A 25,020-nucleotide genomic window follows, 5' to 3' on the forward strand; every position below is an offset into this window, starting at 1 on the left:
TTGGCGAGGGCAAGGGCAAGGGCAAGGGCAAGGGCAAGGAACCAGTTAGGAGTCGCATTGGGCTTGCGTCGGGCGATGGACGCGTGGCCATAGATTCAGATTCTGTGTTGATGCCATGAAAAGGCTGTAAGTAGGCCAAGAAAAGGTGGGCACAGGCAGGGAAAGAAAACAAGAGGGATTTTGTCAGCTAGTGTTAGCTTCCTCTCTTCGCTCTCTCCTCTCAACCCTTTTAAATTACTCCCCCCCTCCACGTGCCTCTGCACTCCTCCCCACCTTCCATCCCCCCAAATAATACCTTGTTTATTTGTTAACTGCGCTCTTGATTTCTTTTCCCTCACCAGGCCCAAGCTCTAGCGCCTCAGTAGCCTCCCCTATCCATCTGCTACTGTTGTAATGGCCATTGATTCTGTCCAACCTTTCCTCTTTCCCCAGGAATAGAAGGTTTTCGTTCACAGTCTCCCTGCGATTCGACGGTCAGAAGAAGATTAGGTTGTAAGGAGGAAGCAGAAGGTGCGAAGGAAGAAGAGCTAATGGGAGATAAGGGCGACGATATGGGGGACGGCATGCAGTGCAGTGACCACCCTTACAGGAACAATCCGGGAGGGATTTGTGCCTTTTGCCTCCAGGAGAAGCTTGGCAAGCTTGTTTCTTCTTCCAAGTCCAATCCCTTTTACCCCATTGTCGCAGCTGTTGCTGTTCATTCGTCTTCGTCTTCCTCTCCTTCGTTTAGGTCGGAAGGGCCGGGCGTCGGGGGGTTGTCTGCTTCGGTGAATAGCCATCGAGCGAGGATGGTACCCTTTTCGGTGTACAAGCAGAAGAAAGTCATGTCCGCTACATCTGTACCGGTGCCCCACATTTACGACGCGGGGAGTCTTGTTTTGAAGCGGAGCAGATCGGTTGCCGTCCCTCGTCATTTTGCCGATGGCGGAGATGATAGTCCACGGAAGAAGAGCTTCTGGTCTTTTCTTTACCTCTCACGGCGAAGGGTGGCCAAAGAGAGAGAAACGAACCTTAAAGAGAAACCCACGGGCGGCAGCGGTGACGGCGGCTATGCCTCCTCTGTCAAGGGGTCCGAGACTGTTCGGCGGGATTTAGCAGGGGGAGCAGAGGAGGGGGTCGAGAGTCCAAACAGCAGCCACGCGTCATCGTCATTTGGCCGGAAGGTGGCCAGGTCCAGATCCGTGGGGTGCGGCAGCCGGAGCTTTTCCGGTGACTTCCTGGAGCGGATCTCCACCGGCTTCGGCGACTGCACTCTCCGACGAGTCGAATCACAGCGCGAGGCCAAACCCAAAATAGTCCTTCACCGTGTGGCCGCCGAGGAGCGTATCAGGGAGCGCGTCAAATGCGGTGGAATATTCGGTGGTTTCGGCATGATCTCTTCTTCCTCGTCCTACTGGCTCTCGGAAGATTACAATGGCCGGATTTCCGGCCCACATAATCGGAGCAAGAGCTGGAGCTGGGCCTTCGCGAGCCCCATGAGAGCTTTCCGTCCCTCCAAGCCTTCCTCGTACATCGCCGACAAAGACGCCGACGGCAGAGCAGCCCCCGCCGCCGCTGCCAACATCGACGCTTCTCCTACTCTGTTAGCCGTCAGAAGCTAACGACTTTTTCCTTTTTCTCCTCTGGGTCCTTGGGTTTGGATTGAAACTTTTGAAAACGTTTTGTCTGTTAACTGTTCATCATCATCATCGGCATCCCTCAATCTGGCTTGTCATTTTTTTCTTAATTTTGTTTATTTGACACTATTCCTATCTGTATGTATCTAATTAGTACCATGTTGAGTTCAAAGGGTCGCGCACTTCTGAAGCCTTGTTTTTCTGTTCTTCATCAGTTAAAAAGAATTGGAATTGCAGTTCTTCTCCTTCGTTTGCCTTCAATTGCAGTTCTTACCTCTCTCCATCACTGTCTTGGAACCAATCGATATGGACAGATACTTGACAAATCTCAGATGCCAGAGAAGGCAATTATTATCAGTTTCAGGGTCTCGGTTTGCAGAAAGATAAAAAGGATGATGGGGACAAGACAGTACAGAGACGTCCTCTCCCTCTCTTCCTCCTTCCAGCTTCCCTCATAACTCTCATTTCAGAGGAAATCCATACAGAGATAAAAAGAAAAAGAGTCAAGGGAGAGGAAAGCAATCTTTTCTTTGCATAGATGAAGTTCTGAAACCTGTCCATGTGCTCTTGTCCTTTGCTTCACAGATTGCGACAGTTTAGCTTTCATTCAGCTCTGGTAGGAGATAAAAACCCGGCAAATAAAAGAGTTGCCCACCACAGACCCACCCTTGCTTCACTCTGCTGTGACTCAATATTTTTTAATTTTCTGTTCCAATGAGATTCCAATTTACGTTAAGGGAACAAAGAAATGGGAGATGAGACAGCGCTCAATGAAGAAATTCTTACAGCCCAGAGGCCAACCTGAGTCTCTCTTAACTGCTGATTGGAGATCCCGTTCAATTTTTTTATTTTTGTTTTTGTTTGTATATTCCGGGTTAGGGAGACAAGAGAATACATAGAGAGACAGAGGAGATGGACATGGTCAGCACATTTTTATTTCCTTTTTGTTGTTTTTGGTCCATGGGTTTCAGTACATCTACGAATCCATCTGCTTTGTTCTAGTTCTATCTGGTTTGACCGTGGCCACGAGACGAAGTGCCACACGTGCTTGTGCAAACAAACGACTTTCAGTTCATGAGAGGTGGAAGAGGACGACGGCCTTCACTCCTCCTCCGCCCAGGATTAAATAAGATATAGGAGTTAAAATTCGATATAGAACTGTTGATATGGGTGACTTTTCTGCTTTAAAGGGCTCTGCAATTTAAGTTACATTGAATTTTCACATATTAAGGAACTATTTATGCGGTTAAAAAAATAAAACGAAAAGAAATTTCTATTTTCTTTTAATCAAATCTCTGCCTTTGGTTCGCTCTGCTCAAAATATTAAAATATTTAATATAATGTCATATAACATAAAAGTATTTTTTTTATAAACTAATCAAATTATACCAGGTTGGATCGTGTTTTTAGGATTGACACTGTCCTTGAACCAATCTATGTTTTCAGGCCTGCAAACTAGGATTTGATACCCATCTCCACTTCAAATGGGATAGGTTTCCCATAATCTACCCTTTGTGTCGATTTTTTTTTTTTTTTTTCCTCAGACCTGGTTAATCGAAATTTGGGCTTCTCGGCAGGACAAGTGAAGGGGGAGCTTCCCCTCCCTTGCAATGGCAGGGCAGGTGCGCTTATGATAGAAATACATTGCTGTTTGCCATGACAGGTCAATCACTATGAATATCAATAGTTAAATAACTGCTCATTAGCTTGCATTTTCTTTATTTAATTTAATGCTTGGCTGCATCGTCTGTCACCATTAGCATGGTATTTGACTTGGGAGACCACAAGAACAATGAACAAAGATGAACATTATACTTTGTATACATTTTTACCAATGGAAACAGCAGCAGCAACAAAATTGGGACCACAAGAAAGCAAACACAGCACTTGAATTTTCACATCCATTCCCTATTAAAAAACCCAAAAATTAGCCACAATGGAACCGGTAGCCAACCCAACAAGCAAAAACAGGACAAGCACAATTCCTACGGTCTCAGAATACTGTAGTGGGACTGTTTTTGGCGCAACAATCATCAAAACACCACTGAAGTAGCCATTAGTGAGGCCCAGAAGACACGTCAAGAACGTCACTGGTATCTCACTCCGGAAAATTTTTGGACCATGCAAGCAAGCCAGGAACAGTGGGTAGAATAGAAGCCGGGCGATACAGGCAGCTACCGCTATGTTGGCATTCTCGATAAGGTAAATAGCAAGCAGACTCTTACCGATCAGGTCAAACACATTGTAGCCAGTAATCAGAAGAACAGGATACCAGTCCTTGAGGATCTGAGAATGAACATCTGCAGTAACATGTCCTGGGTATATGGAGAGGCTGATCAAATATACAAGGAAAATCCCGAAACCAAACCACTTGATTCTACCCACTATCTCCCATAATGTTGATCTCCATTGTGAACCACCAAGGGAACCTTTCTCCTTTTCCTCTTCGTTCATTGCCTGCATCTTTAGATCATTGTAGTATTGGATGACTGGAAGTCTATCTGCAACATTGTAGCAAACAACGCATATGACCATAACCACAATACTGACACCGAAGTATAGATTTGCACTACTTCTTAGACCATGAGCATCTTGAGGGAATATGGCCTTGGTAACTATTCTCAATAGTGAAACAATTACACCTGCAGCCATAGAATCAGATTTAGAACAACTCCCATACTTCTCAGCATGTTATATTATGAGAAATGCTGCACCAAAGATGTAATATACTATAACTTCTAGAGCACAGCGAGGACGAAGCTTTAGGTACTTCAATGTAGGACTTAATCCAGACTCGGGCCTCACTGAGAACCACTTCATATGCAACAAGTATAAGACTCCAGTTTGAGCCATGAGGCACTATAAGAACACCTTTTCATAAAAAAAAAAAACAGTGTAGAATTTGCAATCAGAAGACAGATATGCAAGCATTTGAACGAAAATAAGCTAGAAACCTGACAAGACCAATTACAGTGCTGACTGTTGCTCCCGGCAAAAATAAGCTTGAGGTGATAGGTGATTCTGAACTCTTCCTCCCATAATCACTAGTGTGGCTTCTCAGTAGTAGGCTGGGAAGAGGACAAAAATAAGCCATGAATTGGCCAAGCCCTTTTTTCTGATTTGTCCAGCATATGGACTTTGAACTTGTGTAAGTGGTACCTATCCATGCATAATTGTGGAGACCTGCAAGCCATGAGCTTGTTTAAACAGCCTATCTGCTAGGCTGCTACAGGCTACAGCTGCTACTGGCTATTGCACCATCCTGAAACAACAAAAGTATTATGAAAGACGCCCCCAAATCAGCTGAGTGAATCATGAACCCAACGTCTCCAGCTGCTAGGTGGAGGGAATAGGGAGCAAGAGCGACATACTCAGTAGAATGACGGCAAAACAAACTTATCCAAGTAATACACCGCACAATTGTTCAAGGTAGACGACTTGAGAGGCATCAGTTTAGAAGAAGTTGACAGCCACTATGCCAGGCAAAGTTACAGTAAAAATACAACACCATATAAAACGTCCAGGAGGCTAAAGGTGTCGACCCATAAAGACGAAAGAGAAACAACGTGAAAACAGATGCAGAGAAACAACCAGAAGTTTGAAACGACACCTGAGAACGAAAGAGAAACAAAATGGAAACAGAAGCAGAAAAAAACTCAGTATCCCCAATTCAATATGGCACAAACTTTGCAAAAAATGGATAAAAATGGAAATAAAAAATTGAAATTACTCTGTAATTTCAAGTTCCCAGATTCGAACAGCAGAAAGTACCAGTATCTGAAAGAGAACATAACATCACTACCTGAAGCGGCGGTTCCGGCGACGGTGGCTTGCATGTAGCGTTCCGGCAGCTCACCTGCCGTCCCCATGACTCCTCCTTGAACCAAAGCGTCGGCGATTCCTGCCAGCGCAACGGCGGCGACCGTCACATAATACCCAGAATACAAACCCCTGATTCCCCGGGTGTAAATTACATCCATGATGGGTACGACTAATAGAGCCACAACGAAAAGAGCGAGACCCAAATTGATCCGAACACGGGCGCTAGATTTGTGAGCCCAACCGACGATGATGAGGAGGCAGGAGAGCGTGACAAGCATGTACACGGGAGCGAACACGCGGTTGACGCTGACGCCGGGATAGAGGTAGTCGAAGTAGTCGACGGCGGTGATGAAGGCGTTCCATGGGAGGAGGAAGCCGGTGCCGAGGGTGAAGTAGACGATGTAGGCGACATGGAAGTGGTCAGCAGGGGCTTTGGCAGATGTTGGAGCTAGAAGCTGGGATTCCACCTCTGTCCCTCCCCTCGCGACTGGGTACCCCATTGCCGATCTGGAATCTGTATCTGAATCGTAGTCGAATTCCGGTTGGCAAGCCGCAGTAGCGGACTGCGGCTGATGGTAAGAGAGAGAGGGAATCGCTTTTAGGCTGCCTGGTTCCCAGTTCCCAGTTCCCAGTAGAAGCACGAATAGCTTAGCGTTAGCGACAACAATTTCGTTTTGCAGACATTTATGCAAGACGACCAGCAATGGAGCCCGGCGGCCGTGGGAGTATCATATCATTCAGTTTTCCCTCCTTTGTTGACTCAATGTGCTGTTCTTGTCGCAGAGTATCATTCAATTTTCCGTCCTTTGTTGACTCAATGCGCTGTTCTTGTCGCGTCGTCTTCGAACTTGGTATGGGATTTTTGAATTACTTGGTTGGTCCATCTTCTTCTTCTTCTCTCTATCCATTCTCTTTCTTAGCCTCCTTTGCTGACCAAGACAATACTGAGTGAGGGGGATCATAGCAATTGGATCAAGCATATAAATCCACTTGCAAAATAATTTGGCATATTAAAAGATAAATTTTTTGAAGGCTCCTTGGGAGAGTCTAATATCAATTAAATTAGAAAGCAAGTACCACGACATTAAATTTATTGGAACGTCTCAGCCCACAAAATGCTCTGGCCCATGTCACGATTAGCAATTTGAATTCCTCAAGATCTTAATTGAGTTAACTCATCTTAGACGAGTCATCTCAGATTTTGGCTGCTCATGACCGGACCAACACTTAATTGCTGTATAAAATCTATTGTCAAGTTAAGAAGACTAATTTTCCATGCAGGGCCACATCCTCCTGTCCCATCTTGGTTGAAGTTGGAACATCAAAATATAAAATAAAATAAAAACTTGAAAATTGCACAACAAAAGAGAGTTAATATTTTTAAAACAAAAATTTACCATATATTTCAATATTTTATTTTATTTTTTCCATTATTTTTTATTCTTTTATATTTTATTTATTTAAGTTAATTTTAACATATTTACTTGCAATTTGTTCTTTTTTTAAAGTTTAAAAGTTCTAATTTTACTTTTGATTATTATTTAGAAATATTTTAATTTAGTCGCTATTTAGTTTCTCTTTTTATTCTATTTGTTGTGTTATATACTTTTACATTTTTGTTTCATTTTTAAGCTATTTTATATTATAATTATTTTGTTTTAAAATATTAACTTATCTTCCATTTACGTTATGCATTTATGATCTTAATATAAAATTGTACAATGGTATTTTAATTCAAAGGCTTAAGAAAAAAATATTTATGATTTTGTTGCTTTAATTCATTCGCTTTGTATTTTTGCTTCTTTTAGTGCAAGTGATATTCTATTATCTCGAATCCACATTTCGTTTCTTCTGGTGTTTTTGTAATTTTATTTATAAGACTTATCTCCTTGACCAAAGATTCGGCCTGTTTCATCTGAAAACTGTTCTCGCTTCCTCGCGCCCAAAGCAAACGGCCAAATACCAGGGGATATTTACTTCCCATACGGCACACCGCAACAACCCATCACACAAATCGACAGTTCCGTGGATCGAGAAGAGGAAAGCGTTGGTTTGTGTCGTTGGTCGGGTACTGTTGAAACAATCCGGGAAAAAGGCCAAAATTCCACAACGCCAAATTTCTAAGTAGTCCCAATTGACAGCCACGAGGCGTCATCTTCTCCCGTCTCACTTCCATTGGTTTCTTGTAGTGTACGTCCTCTAGGGTTTTCTGATGCGGGGAAGCCAGTTATTGATTCCCTCCTGTGTTTGGCCGGTGATATGCCCGCCCCGGAGGCTGCCCTCGGCGTTCTTGTCGCTGTCATACCTTACTGGATTGCGGCCGTCGTCGGCCTCTTGATTGGATGGTGGTGGCGGCCGCAATGGGTGGCTGCACTTGTTTTTCTGGCGTCCAGGGGCAGGTTCCGCCTGGTTTGGACGGTGCCTCCCAGGCTCAGAGCTAGACGCCTCTGGTTAGCCTTGACGGCTCTTTCCGTTTTTTCTGTCTTGAACAGGATTTTTAGACGATTCAAGGCTCCGTCTAAGTCGGTGCGGAGCGAGAATGCAATAACAGCTGCATCATCTGCTCTTGGCGTGGCTGATAGAGAGAGGTAGTTCATTCACGGGCTTATAGTTGATTTTGCATTTTTTCCCTTGACAACCTTTTTAGTTTCTTTTCCCATTCATGTACAAGAGTTTTGATATGGGACTCTTCCCTGGCTTGGAAACCTATTTCTTTGTCGAAACTGTCCTTTTTTCATTTCTTTTTACGCGGTTGTGTTTTTTCGTGCTTTCTTCTGTTTGCTATTTGATTCTGTGAATATATTTGACATGCAAGTTGTTAAATGTTAACATTTTTCCTTTTTTGGCTGTGGTTCTATATTTCTATCAGCACGATCTATGGTAGCTTAACCAATTTACTGCAGCGCATGCAAAAATTTACGTTCAATTTCCGTTGTTCCTAAACGGATCATTGTTGTCATACTCAACATATTGTTACCCTTCCGTTCAAAATTTCCTTTTATTGGATTTTCACCAGATAAATGAGATAGATGACTTGATTTTGTGTTTTCTTTCGAAAAAATGAGGAGATTTGGTGTTGCGGTTTTTGTTGTTTGTCATATTGATGATTTTGAGGTTTTGGTCACGCCGTTTGGTATCTTGTTTCATGCTAGCTGACTTGATAATGGAAATATCCTTCGGATGTTCATTTCCCATTTTATTACTCCTTTTTAATTCAAGTGTGGTATGTCATTTTTCTGAGATTGGATCTTACGTATCCTTCTTTGACAACGCCTTTTCAATTGTTGGTTGCTCAGTTTATCTGCCTCTGATAAGGAAGATGAACAACCAGAGCTGACTGATACAGATCTGTGGTCCTTAATTGCTCATGTTGAGGGGAGAGACAGTGGTCCCCAATGGCAGTTGATTATGGATAAATCCACCAACACATTGACATATCAAGCTTGGCACCGTGATCCGGAGGTGTGAAGCGTATTTATAATAGATCTAACTGAATTTTTACTTATCATTTGTTTCTCAATCGTGTATTACTTTAGCTGGTTTTTTTTGTTGAAATAGCTCCTTTCTGGTGCATCCTAGTAGATATGGTCTGTTCCTTAATAGTGATGGTATTGCATCTAATGGGATGCCCACCCTGCTGCTTCTGCTTTTATGCATTACACATCCTGCTTCATCTCATCCAGTAAGGAGGGGATAGGGTTATGCAGTAAAGCTCATGCAGGGACGTTTAAGGCAGAAGAGCGAAGAAGAGAGGTTGGGGCGTGGTGGGTAGGTGTAGGAATTTCATGCATAAAAATCAAATAAATAACAGTTTTATGGTTTTTCTAAGAAATACTTTGATTAATGTTGTAAACATATTTTTTAAAGCTTAGTATAATATCTGAACAAATTTTACCTTTTCCATATCGGCCCTATGTATTGAATTTTTCTAATCTGATATGAGGCCTGTGTATGCATCATTTGGAACATCAGATCTGGTCTCTAATGGCATATTTGATGGTTTGCCATGAAGAACCCTATTCATTCTGACAAACTGATACACAATGGCTCTCTGTGTTGACTTGAACTTCTGCAGAAAGGTCCTCTTCAACGTTTTGTACAAATGATGAGTTAAACACGTTCCCAGAAAAATTCCATGTCCCAAGTGTCGTGTTTAAAAGCCTCAGAGTTTCTGAAATCATCACTGCCTTTTTGAAAAGATGAAATTTTGCGTAAATTACTCCTAAAAAGAAAGGCATGTTTTTAGTGGTAGCGGCTTTTTGTTTAGACTGAGAAGTTTTGATGACACGAAATAATTAACACTATTCAAAGAAAAAAGACATTTTTTAATTAACAACAGTATTTAATGTCATTAAGGGGTTCTTGAATCTAGTTTGGGGAACTTAATACTACATATAGCTGTTACTATTTTTTTTTTTTTTTTGTTTTTTTTTTTCATGACAGCTAGAACTCATGCAGGTATTATTGTTCTGTTTTTTTTCAAAGACAAGTCAAATTCATCATGTACTACTTCTATTACAGAATAAAGAGGATGGACACTGGGAGGTAGCTGTAACAATAATTTGGAATGGATTCCAAGATATCTACCGTAACCCAATAATGATATGGCAAAACTTGTTATGGTAAAAAGTATGGTAACTAATAATCTCAAATGATAAAGTTAGAAAAGTGTACTATGTTGGACCAATGTAGATTCGCAGAGCTGGACAGAATTGGGAGAGGGGTGGAGCGGGTTATCATTGCCAATTTTTATAGTCTGTTTTTTCCAGCTTTTTCTAACATTCCACTCATCGCTGATTACTAAATGAACTAGATTCAGACGTCCTATAAACTACTGTTTTTATTGTTTTAGGTATCATTGCTTTGCAATTTGAACATTTTTCATCAGTTCTCTAAATTTAATGCTAACTTTGATGGAATAACTAAGACACCTTCTATCTATTTTTTGTTAAATAGTTTGGCCCGACACAGCTTCATACAAGAACTGTTTTTGAAAAAGCATCACCTCAGCTGGTGAGAGACTTCTTTTGGGACGATGAATTCCGGACGACATGGGATGACACGCTCATTTTCTGTGAAGTTCTAAAAGAGTGTCCGCAAACGGGAACTATGACTGTTCACTGGATATGAAAGGTGCACAAAACCAGTTTCTTTTCTGAGGTTTTTATAGCGATTGTGATTCATTGCTCAAATTCTGACATATGTTGGATTTCTCTTGGCAGTTTCCATTTTTCTGTAGAGATCGAGAATATATCATAATTCGTCGCATTTGGGAGTACAATTCTTCATATTACTGTGTCACAAAGGTAAATTTTGTCTGACTATTGATTTTCCTTTTTAAAACTGTTTGGAATAGTATAGGAACAGTCATTTTATGTCATGGAAATACATGTTGAGCATGGTTATGCAAGCAAGAAGTTAGTACCATATCAAGAACCCGGAACATGAACATATCATCTGTTTGCAGTTTGTTTAGAATGATTGAAAGGGGAGAGTCAGACTGGAACAAGCTCATGCTTAATTCATAATGTCAGCCTTAGAATACTTTAAGATACTTCAGAGAAATAGCCTATATGAGAAAAAATTTGTTCTGTACAAAATTTGTTTATGAGTAGAGTTTGGTTGTTTGTTTCAGACCCTTCTGACCAGCAAACCCCCGGGGATCAGCAGGTCCAAAGTTGCAAAAGCTAGCTGATGATTAGGACAAAGAAATTACAGGACCATGCGATGAATTCAGAATTAAGTTGTGGATTTCTAGGGGTGGGCACAGGGTCGGGTTTCACCTGAGGCTCAGGGACGGGGTGGGAAAAAAACCCGCCAGATTTCGGGTTAGGGATGAGACAGATATCAAAAGGGACAGGGACAGGTTGTGGATGGGTCGGGTTTTATGGGGACGGGATTGTGGGGACAGTGATCGGGTTTGACATTTCAGGCTTGTTTCAGGTTTTTTTCAGGTTCAGGCTTCAAGGTTAGGGTTTGTGGTAGGGTTCGGGTTTCTGGATACCCATCCCTAACTCAACTTGTGTCCACCCTGAGGTATTTTTGGTTTTTAAACATCACTTGTTGTTATATCTCAAAACTAAAGCATTGTATTCAAGGGTGAGATGGTAGTGTCACATACACCCCAATAGTCACATTCCCATATCATAGTGTATTTGAGAAAGTAATGCCGTTTTTATGGCCGCAAAATCGTGAATGCTCTTTCTTATAAAGCTGATTTTGGGAACAAGAACGAATTGGTTGAATGAAGAAAAGTGGTTGAAAAGGAACTCTGGTTGGATCTTATGACTCTTATTTAGAAATATTGTTAAGAAGATGCCCAATTTTTGGAGGATTGGCCTTTTTGGTCAATGGTCTCATTTGGAATGGGGGTGGAGGTCTTGTTTTCAAGTCTCACCAAGGGGAAAGGGGTGTTATGTTTGTTTTTTTTTTGGAGAATTGGCTTTTTTGCTCAATGGTCACATTTGGAATGGGGGTGGAGGTCTTGTTTTCAAGTCTCACCGAGGGGAAAAGGGTGTCATGTGTGTGTTGATTACATAAATCTTGTCCAATTTCACTAGTGAAATGAAACATATGATCCAATTCTACTTGCTTGGACCATACCTCAGTTAACCGAATTTAATAAATGTTGCCTCAATTCTTATCTTAATAAAATGAAATGTTGTTCCAACCATCATACATTTGTAGATGTTCATGTGTTTATTTTTTAATCTGAACCCCTTTGTAGGTTGTTTTATTTATACATATGCTGGGAGCAATAGAAAGGTGACGTTAGCAATGTTGAGAGAATAGAGAACGTTTTTGATATCCCATGGATTGTAGTGCTAGAAAGAGAGAGAGTCCCGGTTGTGGGTGGAAATTTAGGCTGGTGTTTATTTCATATCACCTTTAAAAGCTGGCTGTATGAAACTTAGTACTCGTTCTTTAGGCAAAATGTATTATATAGTTATGCTTTTGGTTTACGTGAATGCATGAAATGTACAGGGGATTCAGTATCCGTCTTTGCCAAGGCGCAGAAGTCCCAGTCGAGTGGATGTCTATTATTCTAGCTGGTGTATCAAGGCAGGTGAGAAACCCACCAACCTCCCCACACCCACACCCACACACCCCTTCTCTCTCTCTGTCTCTCTCTCATTTTTGAAGGGGGAGCCTGAAATGGCAAGTTTTTTCATTGGCAGTGGAATCAAGAGATTGTGGGAGTGTAATGGCATCCGAAGTGCTTTTCTTCCATTATGAAGATATGGGGATTCCGAAGAATCTTGCTAAGATTGGAATTCTAAACGTAATGTGGGGCCTTGTCAAGAAAGTGGATGCTGGAATGCAGGAATACAAAATGGTACGGGCAAATGGAGATCCTTCAAGAGTTGCTGTTATGGAAGGTGTTACTACTAAAATTCCTTCCTCTGAAAGGCTATCTCTACCCACATCAGAGTCTGATAGCACGGAGAGGCTTGTGCAGCAGCAAGCAGAGACTTGCCCAAATGAGAAAACTGGAGAGATGAAGAAAGTGGTGAAGTGGTTGATGGTCGGTGGAGTTGTGATTTTCTGTGGATTAGGTTGGGAAATCGTTGCTAAAGGAGTTGCCTGGGGAATATGTTGTAGCCTACCAAAAGGTCGTAAAAAGAAAAATGGCGAAGAGGTGAGATAGGATTGTGCATAAAGACATGATGCAAAGCTTCTGGATGTGTGGAAACACTACAGACGTGCAATTTGCAGGGCGTTTGGTGAAAAATAGCCATTTGTGTAGAGTTCTTTTGATGATGCGGAGGCTATATTACTCGATCTCCGATCCGAATGTTGGAGGCATGCTGAATCAGAGAGACAGGAGCGGCTTTTGAAGTAGAGGTGGTGAAAGCCCGCCCTGCATTTACAATCGACACGACCCGTGGGCAGATAGGGATTCTCTTGGGGATTACTTTCTAACGATTGCGCAGTATTCAAACAACAGGATGTACAGGTATAATAATCATGAAGCTTTCTTTGACATGTAGTAATCGCCTATTGATTCATTCAATATGCTTTTAACCTCCTGAAGCATGTTTATAGTAATTGCATGGCGGCGTAGCGGTGGTATTAACGATACATTAGATGGGAGTGATGGAAATTGGTTATCGTCGTTACTGTTAAGTTAGTAATTCAGTTAGTGATAACAGAATAATCAATAAGAATCGGTAAATGACACAAATGCTGAAAAGTTTTTTCCTGGCAAAAATACACCTTAAGCGTTTTTTTTAAGATGAAGTAGAATAAGAAAAATATAAATATGAACTAGAAGCTTTGAAATTTACCCCTTTCGATATTCAATTATCTGTGTTTGATCTGCGTCAATCCAACTCAAAAGCTAATTTAATTCATTCCTAGTATGAACAGTATTTTATTAACAAAAATCCGAAATGAAGAGAAAATTTAGACATTGTAGAAGCAAAGGATTTGATTGGAGCAGTTTGGAGGGAAGAATGGCGTTTACAGGAATCTTTAGATATTCCAAAGCTGTCAGTAGCTTCTATTCCTTATTTAAGATCCCGTGGAAGTTGAGATTTTCAAATTACAAGTACAACTATCTTAATTTTTATTTCATCCTTGTCCTTTTTAGACTTTAAAATCCTGATCAGTCATTGTTCTTTTAAGGATTTTTTTTTTATTTTTTTTTTGAGATCTATCTCCAAACTTATATGGTTTATTTGGAAGTTGATTATCTCATCAAGATTTTTTTTTTTTTAAAAAAAACTAACTCTGTATGTAATTCTTAGATCTATTTTCATATGAGAATGATGATTGAGAGAGAAAACTCCTGAGATTTGCATGAAAGAATCGGGCATTTATCTGCCTAAACTCTTGAAAACCAGATCCTTTCTGCTATGCCAATAGCCAACAACGTCGAAGATTTCTTTAAATTTCTATTTTATTTCGTAGCAATGAAATTAACCCAGGTTAACTCATCTATCACCGGCTCTTTCTTCTCCATAGAAAGCTACAGATTTCCCACTACCAACGACAGCAACATCTGTGGTTAAAAACGCTTGAGACTTTTCGAGGAAAGATACTCAATTGAAAGTGAAACACTGCTATCTCTTTCCCCTTGCCTCCACGGCGACAGGACGACAGACTCCATTGATAATCGAGCCAATTGAACTGCTCCTCGTCCATGCTTTATTCAGCAAAGTGCTTCCTTCCTCGCTAATAACTACCCAGAAGCTTCATATATTCCGAAGATCGGCTCCTTCGTACGTAATTTATAGGAACTCAGTATATGAGACCGCCACGTACAGGGAGACTGTAATGTATAGTTAGAAAGAGCGACATATTGCATTATTGCTCAGTGTTTTGAAAGTCGCTTTCCTCTCCTGTCTATTGATTTTTCCATTTTATGACGTACTTGTTTCTGTACATTACAACCCCACATCAAAAAATCAATTGAATTGTAAGGGAGAGAGTCTCTTCCGCTTAAAAACAAAATGCTCCAGAACTAGGTGAGGTGGAAGATGCTCCTGAATCCTTTTGAGTTAACCACTTCGACGCTCCCGCCAAATAGCATTTATAAGCACAGGACTGTGATGCATTGACTGAGGGAGACGAAGACGACGGTGTGGAAAGATGTTGAGACTTAATCTAATCCTTCAGAGGCTGTTTCTATCTCTCGTAGTTCTCACAGCCTATCTAAGTGGTCAAGGAGCTGCAGTGTTCACCAGAGACCACTTCCCACCAGGCTTTGTCTTTGGTGCCGGTACCTCTGCTTACCAGGTAATTTCATAAATTTTGGGTAAATATGACAGCAGAAATTAGTCTTTTGGGTGTTGATGGATAACGGTTGCAGGTCGAGGGAGCAGCTGCTGAAGATGGAAGAAAACCTAGCATCTGGGATACCTTCACTCATGCTGGTTATTCAATATCTCTGTATCTTTAGCTGATTATGTTATTCAAATCAACGGAAACCCAATTGAGATGAGTATGAATTAAGCATTTGTTCTTCGTGATTGCTTTCTCACAGGAATAGTTTTTGACAAGAGTACTGGAGACAGCGCGGCTGATTCGTTTTTTTAATCCAACTCTCGTAGGAAAAATGTATTTACTACCTGGCTTTATTGCCCAGGTGTTTGTTGCAATAATGTTGATACGAGAGTTTTAAATCTGATAGCTGGTTTTTGTTTATACCATTTTACAGGACTAGAGCCTCATGTTACTCTCAACCATTTTGATCTTCCCCAAGCACTAGAGGATGAGTATGAAGGATATTTGAGCCCAAAACTGATGTAAGGCTTTCTTGCTTTAAATCGTCAGCTACTGCACCAGAATTCTTCTTGTTTCGTTTCTGGACCTCCTCTCCACTTTTTTCATCCCTTTAGTTAAGTAATGGAAAGACCTGGAAGGTTTTGCAGGGGGGGATTTTTTACCAACATTAGCGAGGAGGTTGTCATTGACAAGCAGTTCATATATTCTGTGGTTCTAAATTTAAAATTTTATAACATGGTTGACGGTGAATTGATTCTCCATAAAGCCTTTCTGACTGTTAAATGGTCATTCTTGTTTGTGTTTCTGTTGCAGTGAGGATTTTACTGCATATGCGGATGTGTGTTGAAAGAATTTGGAGACAGGGTCAAGACGTGGGTGACTTTCAATGAGCCCAATATACAAGCAGTAATTGCTTATGACCTTGGAGTGTTCCCACCTGCCAGATGCTCTTATCCCTTTGGTATGAATTGCTCAGAAGGAAACTCATCCAAAGAAGCATATGTTTCAGCTCATTATATCTTATTAGCACATGCAGCAGCTGTCCATCTGTACAGATAGAAATACCAGGTTCCAGAAGTTCTCATAACTATTTGCAATTACATTCTAGAAACAGTTGCATGAATGAACATACAGTAATAACTTGCTACAGGACACTCAGAGAGGCAGCATAGGAATTACACTATTGGGCCTATGGTTTGACTACAGGATGTTAAAGCAACTCAAAGATTGTTTGAATTTCACCTTGGTTGGTGAGAAAATTATCACGACTTTCAGATTATTCTTTTACGATAACAGCTTTCCAATTTTTCTTGTCCTTTTACTTTTGTAACAATACAGTTACCAGTTATACAAACTGTTTCAAACCGGGTTCCTGGATCCAATCATGTATGGAGATTATCCTGCAACTATGAAAGAGATTGTAGGATCAAGATTACCATCATTTGATGAGGTAGAATCAAAACAGATAAGGGGGTCCTTTGATTTTATTGGTCTCAATCATTACAGGGTAATTTATGTATAAGGATCTTCTCCAGACTGGGATAAATCTGAGAGAGTCTATCTAGCAGATATATCTGTTAAATTTTCTTGTAAGTATATCAGATTATAATGCTATATCAGAATAGGAGGATAACTTGAAGTGATTTTTTTTTTTGCATCTTCAGTAAGAAAGGTTTTCTTCTATCGACAAATCAGGCCATATAATCTAGCTATGTTCTTTCATACTCATGGTTCTTTGAGTTCATCATCATCAATGCTGCTCTTTTCCAAGGTTCACTGGTTCAGAAACACAACAGCAAGCCGTTTGGACATTCTGTTCAAACATAGAAATTTCACTTTTCTTGAAGGTCATTGAAAACCAATAATTACCGAAGGACTTGAGGGTGCAAAAGGCTATTGTATATTTCATGGGTTTCCATCTTATATCCACTTTGCTTACCTTAATGTCTGTCATTTTTGCCCCTTATCTTTGTTGAGTACTGTGGAGCCTGGCCCACCATTCAAGGGACATGAAGGGTATTTCTGTCTTTTAGTAAGCTTCCTCATCGAGACTTACAGAGAGCGGGGTGTGCGATAGAGAAGTTTGGGACTTCGACTCTGTTGTCGAAACCGAAACCCTCGGGACCCGGAAGAGAGGGTGTTGTCTGTGCAACACTGTTGCCGGAGCAGAGTCTGGGACTTACTGGAAAAGAGAGGCTTACGGAACTCTCGTTGGGACTGAGTCACAAAAGGGTAAGCTCGGGACTCTCGGCACTGGGAGAAAAGCAGAGAAGCTTCGGTCTCGTCGGAACTCGGCACTGTTGCCGAAAGAGAGGGCGTTGTTGGAGAGAAAACAGAGAACCCTCGGGTTTCGGCGCTGTCGCCGGAAGAGACTGGCTAGGGTTTCAACGTTGTCGCTGGAAGAGACTGGCTTGGGTCTCGGCGCTTTTGCCGGAGTAGGGAGGCGTTCCGGTGCTGCTGGCAGAGGCAGCAAGTAGCCATCTTAGGTGCTGCTGAGAGAGGCAGTAGGGAGCTGTCTCAGGTGCTGCTGGCAGAGGCAACAAGGAGCCGTCTCAGGTACTGCTGGTAGAGGCAGTGGGGAGCTGTCTTTGGTGTTGCTGAGAGAGGTAGCAGGGAGGCGTTCCAGGTGTTGTTGGGAGATGCAGTAGGGAGCCGTCTCAGGTGCTGCTGGCAGAGGTAGCAGAGAGCCATCTCAGGTGCTGCTGGTAGAGGCAGCAGGGAGGCGTTCCAGGTGCTATTGGTAGAGGCAGTAGGGAGTCATTACTATGAAAGACAATGTCGTTGCTGTGAGAGACTGTGACGAGGTTGTTGCTATAACAAATAAGCCTCTCTATTGTATTGTGATTCCTCTAATTTGAAATGAAATCCTCTGCAGCTCCCGTGGACATAGGCAATTTGCCGAACCACATAAAATTTGTGTCGTACCTTGTTATTTGTCTTGTTATCATCGGTTTTTCCCTAACAATCTTTTATCCAATTGTCACGTGGTTAAGATTTGGGCTAGGTCCGTCTAGCCAAGCGGAATATCTACCCCGTGCGGCCTAGCTCTTCCGAAGAACTAGTCAGCCTCCTTGAGCCTCGGATCCTCCAACCAATACTTCACACAAGAAGTTGCAAGCCAAATGGGACAATGAAAGCACCAAAGTATAGAAGAGAAAAGCCTACTTTGTATTGAGAATACAAGATTACAAAGGGTGGCCAAACACTCTTGAAGGCCAAGGCTAAAAACTCTCTCTATACACCAAAAGAGTAAAGAAGGCTAAGGATTTTTCGACCTCTTTTCCACGGGAGAGGCCTCTCTATTTATAGTCTCTCCCTAGGCCTTTTGAAATCTCTAAAAACGCTCAAAAACCCGTCAGATCCCAAAAATTCGGTTTCTGGCGTCAAGGGGCGCCCTGGTCAGGCTGGCGCCCGCCAGACCAGGGCGCCTGGCGACCTGGTCGCCAGGAAACCCCATTTCGCGCGGGGCACCTGGCGCCTGGCGGAAACCCCATTTCGCCCGCGGGCGCCTGGCGCCTGGCGCCTCCGGAAACCCCATTTCGCGCGGGGCGCCTGGCGCCTGGCGGAAACCCCATTTCGCCCGCGGGCGCCTGGCGCCTGGCGCCTCCGGAAACCCCATTTCGCGCGGGGCGCCTGGCGCCTGGTGCCTGGCGGAAACCCCATTTCGCCCGTGGGCGCCTGGCGCCTGGCGCCAGTGCCTTGCCGCGCGCGCTCCTGCGCCTGGCGTCCTGAGGAAACCCCATTTCGCCCTGCCTGGAGTCCTGGTTGTGCGCCAGCAACCCCATTTCGCCCCGCCAGGATTTCTGGTTGCGCCCAACCCCATTTCGCCCCGCCAGAAGTGTCTGCTGGCGTGCTGCCTTGTGTCTGAGCTGGCTGTTGGGGTTGTTGTGCACCTTGTTGCTTGGCCATCCGTTTGCCAAGCTCAAGTGTGTCTTTTTCCGTTGCAGCTGGTTCCGGGCCGGCCATATGCGTGCGCCCCTCTGGGCCGTGCCTTTGCACTTGGCCTTGGCCGCCGCTGCTATTGCCGTGCACTGGACTTGCACAGTCTTTGGCCTTGGTGTTTGGCTACACCATGGCTTCTTCCCCCGTCTCATACTCCCACCGCCATAAGGCAGACGCCCTCGTCTGCATCCCCTGGCGATAGTGGGCCACCTCCTTCTCGGATTGCTAGAACTCGGCAGTGTCTTGCCAAGTTGCCTAACTTTTCGGTTGACCCCGCCGCTTTGCCAAGTATTGCGTCCTCCAGGGCTTGCCCCTTTTGCGCTCCTCTCGGTCTTTATAAGCTCCGTTTGGCCGTCAGTATGAGGATGTAAACTAGTGGAAAAATTTTCAGTATTTTCCAATAGTTTAGTTAACTCGGTCCAGAATTTTCTTGTGAATCTAGGGTTACGATCACCGATGATCATTGTGGGCACACCCCAGTGCTTCACCACTTGTGCCATGAAAGCTCGAGCAACCTCTTTTGTTGTACAATCACTTGGCACTGTTACGAATGTTCCGTGCTTCGTAACTTGGTCCACCACTACCATGATAGACTCAAGCCCTTCTTTCTTGCTCAAACCAGAAAGGAAGTCCATTGAAGTAGACTCCCACGGCCGTTTTGGAATGGGCAAAGGCTGTAACAAGCCTCCAGGCTTTCTTTGTTTTATCCTATCTTGTTGATAGATAAAACATGTGTACACAAACTCCTCCACATCGCTCTCCATGTCCAGCCAATAATACTGGCCAGAGAGCAAGGCCAACATCCGTCTTTGGCCTGGTTGTCCTCCCCACAAGGAATCATGGCATTCCCTCAAGCGGTCATGCCGTTGGTAATCGTACTTAGGCACATAAAGTCGACTACCATTGGTCTTGAACAATCCGTCGTCAAGCCATATTCTTCTCCTCTCACCCATGGTTGCAGCTTGCACAATGCTGAAGGTCTGGGCGTCTTGGTGAAGTCTATTACGAATCCGGTCTAGCAACGAAGTACTAACATGTGTAATTGATGCTAAGACTCGTAATCGCCAAGTCGCATTTTCCGTTTCTGCGACAAAATGGTCCTGCATGTGCGTAGGCACGCTTTGCACAAAGCGCATGTCTCCAGCGTCTATGTGTGTGTCGTGCGCCACATCAGGTTCTGCTGCTACCGCACCGCACGTGGTGCGTGTGAAACAAGTTCCGACGCATGTGCTGCGCGTATATCCGTCTCGCGCAGCCGCTACCGCATCGCGCGTGATGCGCGTGAAGGGTCTGCCGCTTGCCGCATCACCCGTTGAGGTTACTGACTGCTGTTCGCATAGCGCCACATGCACTTCTGCCTCTGCTGCACGCCCAAAAATTTCCGTTTCTGAGCGTGTTCCAGCAATGCAATCTGGTGATGTGCGCTGTATATGCGCCAATACCCTTGTGCCCTTTTTTCCATCAAAAGGCATAGCAGAATTCATTTTTCTGCTTAAGGTATCTCCAACACCATAGGCTTTCCCCAACTTGTACCTCATCTCAAAGTCAAACTTGGCAAAGAACACTTGCCACCGAGCTTGCTTTGGGCTGAGCTTGCTAGCATGGAAGTATCCGTCGTTGAGCCAGAATGTTTTCGTCTCATACTCCCACCGCCATAATGCAGACGTCCTCGTCTGCACGCCATCACCATATGCCACCCACTCATGGTTGGCTTGCTGCTTCCGCCAGAAGTTTCTGGTACGCAGCACTGGATATGGCCACTTTCTGCTGTCTCTCCCAGCAGTACAGGAACTGGCACCTCCTTGCTGCCCTTCCCAGCAGTTTCTGGAAATCAGCACCAGATCTGGTGCCTTGCTGCTGCTTATCCCAGCAAACTCTGGAAAACAGCACTGGATCGGGCACCTTGCTGCAGTCTCACCCAGCAGCACAGGAACTGGCACCTCCTTGCTGTCTTTCCCAGCAGTTGCTGGAAAACAGCTCTGGATCGGGCACCTTGCTGCTGTCTCACCCAGCAGCACAGGAACTGGCACCTCCTTGCTGTCTTTCCCAGCAGTTTCTGGAAAACAGCACTGGATCGGGCGCCTTGCTGCTGTCTCACCCAGCAGCACCGGAATTGGCACCTCCTTGCTGTCTTTCCCAGCAGTTTCTGGAAAACAGCACTGGATCGGGCGCCTTGCTGCTGTCTCACCCAACAGCACCGGAACTGGCACCTCCTTGCTGTCTTTCCCAGCAATTTCTGGAAAACAGCACTGGATTGACGCCTCCCTGCTGTCTCTACCAGCAGAACCGGAACTGGCGCCTCCTTGCTGCCTTTCCCAGCAGTTTCTGGAAATCAGCACAGGATCGGGCGCCTTGCTGCTGTCTCTCCCAGCAGCACAGGAATTGGCACCTCCTTGCTGCCTTTCCCAGCAGTTGCTGGAAATCAGCACTGGATCGGGCGCCTTGCTGCTGTCTCTCCCAGCAGCACAGGAATTGGCACCTCCTTGCTGCCTTTCCCAGCAGTTGCTGGAAACCAGCACTGGATCGGGCGCCTTTCTGCTGTCACTCCCAGCAGAACCGGTCTTGGCACCTCCTTGCGAACCTTCTCCATTCGCAAGAGCTCTCTCCCATAGGGTGAGTCTTGCTCCCACTCCTTTTACTATGGTCTTAACATCTCCGTCCACTCTCTGGATTTCAGTTCGCATCACTGCCATGGCACTATCTATGTTGTCCAAAAACTTTTGGGAAAAGTTAGGGACAGGGTGTAGGCCATGCACAATGTCACGTACGAACTCCTCCAGTCTTGAAAGCTGATTTTTCAAGCTAACAAGCCTGGACTTGAAATCACCCAAACGTAAATCATTTTCAGAGAGTGTTTCCATACCTCTTGCTACAACTTCTCCACTTGTGGAAGTCATGGATGGAATGCTGCTCTGATACCAGTTGTCACGTGGTTAAGATTTGGGCTAGGTCCGTCTAGCCAAGCGGAATATCTACCCCGTGCGGCCTAGCTCTTCCGAAGAACTAGTCAGCCTCCTTGAGCCTCGGATCCTCCAACCAATACTTCACACAAGAAGTTGCAAGCCAAATGGGACAATGAAAGCACCAAAGTATAGAAGAGAAAAGCCTACTTTGTATTGAGAATACAAGATTACAAAGGGTGGCCAAACACTCTTGAAGGCCAAGGCTAAAAACTCTCTCTATACACCAAAAGAGTAAAGAAGGCTAAGGATTTTTCGACCTCTTTTCCACGGGAGAGGCCTCTCTATTTATAGTCTCTCCCTAGGCCTTTTGAAATCTCTAAAAACGCTCAAAAACCCGTCAGATCCCAAAAATTCGGTTTCTGGCGTCAAGGGGCGCCCTGGTCAGGCTGGCGCCCGCCAGACCAGGGCGCCTGGCGACCTGGTCGCCAGGAAACCCCATTTCGCGCGGGGCACCTGGCGCCTGGCGGAAACCCCATTTCGCCCGCGGGCGCCTGGCGCCTGGCGCCTCCGGAAACCCCATTTCGCGCGGGGCGCCTGGCGCCTGGCGGAAACCCCATTTCGCCCGCGGGCGCCTGGCGCCTGGCGCCTCCGGAAACCCCATTTCGCGCGGGGCGCCTGGCGCCTGGTGCCTGGCGGAAACCCCATTTCGCCCGTGGGCGCCTGGCGCCTGGCGCCAGTGCCTTGCCGCGCGCGCTCCTGCGCCTGGCGTCCTGAGGAAACCCCATTTCGCCCTGCCTGGAGTCCTGGTTGTGCGCCAGCAACCCCATTTCGCCCCGCCAGGATTTCTGGTTGCGCCCAACCCCATTTCGCCCCGCCAGAAGTGTTTGCTGGCGTGCTGCCTTGTGTCTGAGCTGGCTGTTGGGGTTGTTGTGCACCTTGTTGCTTGGCCATCCGTTTGCCAAGCTCAAGTGTGTCTTTTTCCGTTGCAGCTGGTTCCGGGCCGGCCATATGCGTGCGCCCCTCTGGGCCGTGCCTTTGCACTTGGCCTTGGCCACCGCTGCTATTGCCGTGCACTGGACTTGCACAGTCTTTGGCCTTGGTGTTTGGCTACACCATGGCTTCTTCCCCCGTCTCATACAAGTATGGCGGATGTGACATATGAAACAATTAATCTGAATGGATGGATGAACGAGCACACATTTGATTGACGATAATCATCAACTTGTTGCTCAAAACCAATTGACAGGTTTCTTTTGGAGGTTGACTTCAACCTCCAACCACGCGCAAAGAGCAACGCCTTGCGCCGGCCTTCATCACCACCTCGACGCCGGCCACTTGGCTATGTTCCAACATGCCACAGAGCCAAGAACACACAATGGACAACGCACTAGGAAATTTGCGATCGTCGACATCACGACCAATGCTCAATCAATGTAGCACCTCTCTCAGTTGAGAATCGGCCGTGCCGGGAAACTGGGTCCGTCGACTTGTGTCGCCAGCGCACAATAGACTGATGTGCAAATTTGGCACACGGCTCTTGGAAACGTTGGTTTGTGTTTGTCAAAAATTTGATGCTGGTGCACGTAGTGCGCCTTTGGCGCGTAACCTCTACTGATGCACTTGGCATCTTCATTCGATCTGACTCCCGACTCCTGACATGGGTTTAAGTAAACGAGCTGGTTCGCGAGCTTGTGAATTGAACCGAGCCTTGTTCGGGTTTGGATCGTTTATTTAAATGAGTTGGAAACCCGATCTTGAATTTGATTTGAGATTGGGGTTATTTGAATCGAACCAAGTCGAGCTCTAGCTATTTGCGAACCGGCTCGGTTTTTTGCCATCCCTATTTCCATCCATGTCTTGCCTTATTTAGTTATTTATAAGTATAACCTAAATTGAATAAATTAATTAATAAACTTAAATTCTTCCATTAAAAGAAATAAAGAGTTATCTTTAAGTTTATATTCTTATATATTCTAGAATGATTAAAAAACCATATTATATTCCAAAATCTTAAAGGGGGAGGATTAAAAAAAAAACCATTAAAGGGGTTTTATCCTTCACCCTCTCTTTGGGGTTCAAATGGCAACCTTGCCTCCCTCAAGCTATGGGGGAGGGATTCCCCCTCAAACCCATCTTAGTACCATCATTATTCATTAAGAAAAACACACTTTTTATTAGAGGAAATAGTTTTGCATAAATAAATGTTATGAAAATAGTTGCTATTCATCTTGGTATGTAATTTCCTGACCTTTTTGCCGAGTCTGTTCATATCCCAGTATTTTGTTTTAATTTTTCCGTTTGATGAAACAGAATCTCTGACGATGGCGACAAAATGCTCAATGATTCTGAAAATCTCCCGTTTCTTCTCGGCCAATGGCGTCATGCCTTGCCTTCCTTCTCTGTTATTTTGTCCGTTTCATGTCTACGTTATTTCTGTTGATGTGAAACGATGATTTTAAACTTTTCCTCTTCAAATTAATAGATATATCTACCTTTTTTTTTAATGTTAAATTCAACTTTCAAGGGATTCAAAAAGAGCGTGAGATGTTATCACATTAGTTGCACCAGTGGAATGCCTAATTCTCTCTTTCATATAACTAGTCCAAATTAGGTGTTATCACAGATTGAGAGTTCTTGTCTCCATGTACTGTTACTCACTCAAGATGTAGAAGAGTAAATTTAGGTTTGGGTAAACCAGTGACTTCAACCGCATTTTTATTAATGCTGAATCATTGATGGTTGTCCAAGCTTTATTTCCTCCAAACTTTTTATGCTTAAACTTCAGCGATTTTAATTATTGATCTTAGCTAAAATGCTAAATACAAGCATAGTCATTAATAACATGCGAACAGACCATTTTCCCACTTGCTTGCGCTTCTGACATTTTTAATCTTTCTCAAATTTGTGTTGCAGAGTGCTTACCACTGACAGTTTCGGCACAAATGCAACCAAATCTATTGACACACGACAAGGTTAGAAGTTCACATTCTAAAACAAAATGCAAATAA

The 25,020-nt window shown here is 44.1% G+C and overlaps 3 protein-coding genes and 1 pseudogene across 3 annotated transcripts; 3 read left to right on the plus strand and 1 right to left on the minus strand.

The window, feature by feature from the left end:
* Positions 1–289: 289 nt before the first annotated feature.
* On the plus strand, positions 290–2,507 carry LOC137963627 (uncharacterized). Its single transcript, XM_068810772.1, has one exon. It carries the CDS (start codon positions 531–533, stop codon positions 1,599–1,601), a length of 1,071 nt encoding a protein of 356 aa, XP_068666873.1. The 5' UTR covers positions 290–530; the 3' UTR covers positions 1,602–2,507.
* Positions 2,508–3,415: 908 nt separating this feature from the next.
* Positions 3,416–6,108, minus strand: LOC137963840 (equilibrative nucleotide transporter 1-like). Its single transcript, XM_068811055.1, has 2 exons — positions 5,419–6,108; positions 3,416–4,258 (listed from the first exon to the last, which is right to left on the minus strand). Exons 1-2 carry the CDS (start codon positions 5,936–5,938, stop codon positions 3,528–3,530), a joined length of 1,251 nt encoding a protein of 416 aa, XP_068667156.1. The 5' UTR covers positions 5,939–6,108; the 3' UTR covers positions 3,416–3,527.
* Positions 6,109–7,697: 1,589 nt separating this feature from the next.
* On the plus strand, positions 7,698–13,510 carry LOC137963506 (uncharacterized). Its single transcript, XM_068810618.1, has 6 exons — positions 7,698–8,026; positions 8,735–8,900; positions 10,395–10,571; positions 10,661–10,744; positions 12,423–12,504; positions 12,617–13,510. Exons 1-3 carry the CDS (start codon positions 7,698–7,700, stop codon positions 10,566–10,568), a joined length of 669 nt encoding a protein of 222 aa, XP_068666719.1. The 3' UTR covers positions 10,569–10,571; positions 10,661–10,744; positions 12,423–12,504; positions 12,617–13,510.
* On the plus strand, positions 11,274–16,558 carry LOC137963507 (beta-glucosidase 31-like; annotated as a pseudogene).
* The last annotated feature ends 8,462 nt before the right edge of the window (positions 16,559–25,020 follow it).

This window comes from Aristolochia californica, unplaced genomic scaffold (genome assembly GCF_029961685.1).
Source record: "Aristolochia californica isolate CCGP_79_NKW_82.1479 unplaced genomic scaffold, dmAriCali1.0.hap1 SCAF_4, whole genome shotgun sequence".
Taxonomy (NCBI): Eukaryota; Viridiplantae; Streptophyta; class Magnoliopsida; order Piperales; family Aristolochiaceae; genus Aristolochia; species Aristolochia californica.

Coding starts and splice junctions, on each gene's coding strand:
- LOC137963627 (XM_068810772.1), top strand. CDS start 531: ATGGGAGATAAGGGCGACGATATGGGGGACGGCATGCAGTGCAGTGAC.
- LOC137963840 (XM_068811055.1), bottom strand. CDS start 5,938: ATGGGGTACCCAGTCGCGAGGGGAGGGACAGAGGTGGAATCCCAGCTT. Junction 4,259..5,418: donor CGCCGGAACCGCCGCTTCAG/GTAGTGATGTTA, acceptor CTATGGCTGCAG/GTGTAATTGTTTCACTATTG.
- LOC137963506 (XM_068810618.1), top strand. CDS start 7,698: ATGCCCGCCCCGGAGGCTGCCCTCGGCGTTCTTGTCGCTGTCATACCT. Junction 8,027..8,734: donor GGCGTGGCTGATAGAGAGAG/GTAGTTCATTCA, acceptor TTGGTTGCTCAG/TTTATCTGCCTCTGATAAGG. Junction 8,901..10,394: donor CTTGGCACCGTGATCCGGAG/GTGTGAAGCGTA, acceptor TTTGTTAAATAG/TTTGGCCCGACACAGCTTCA.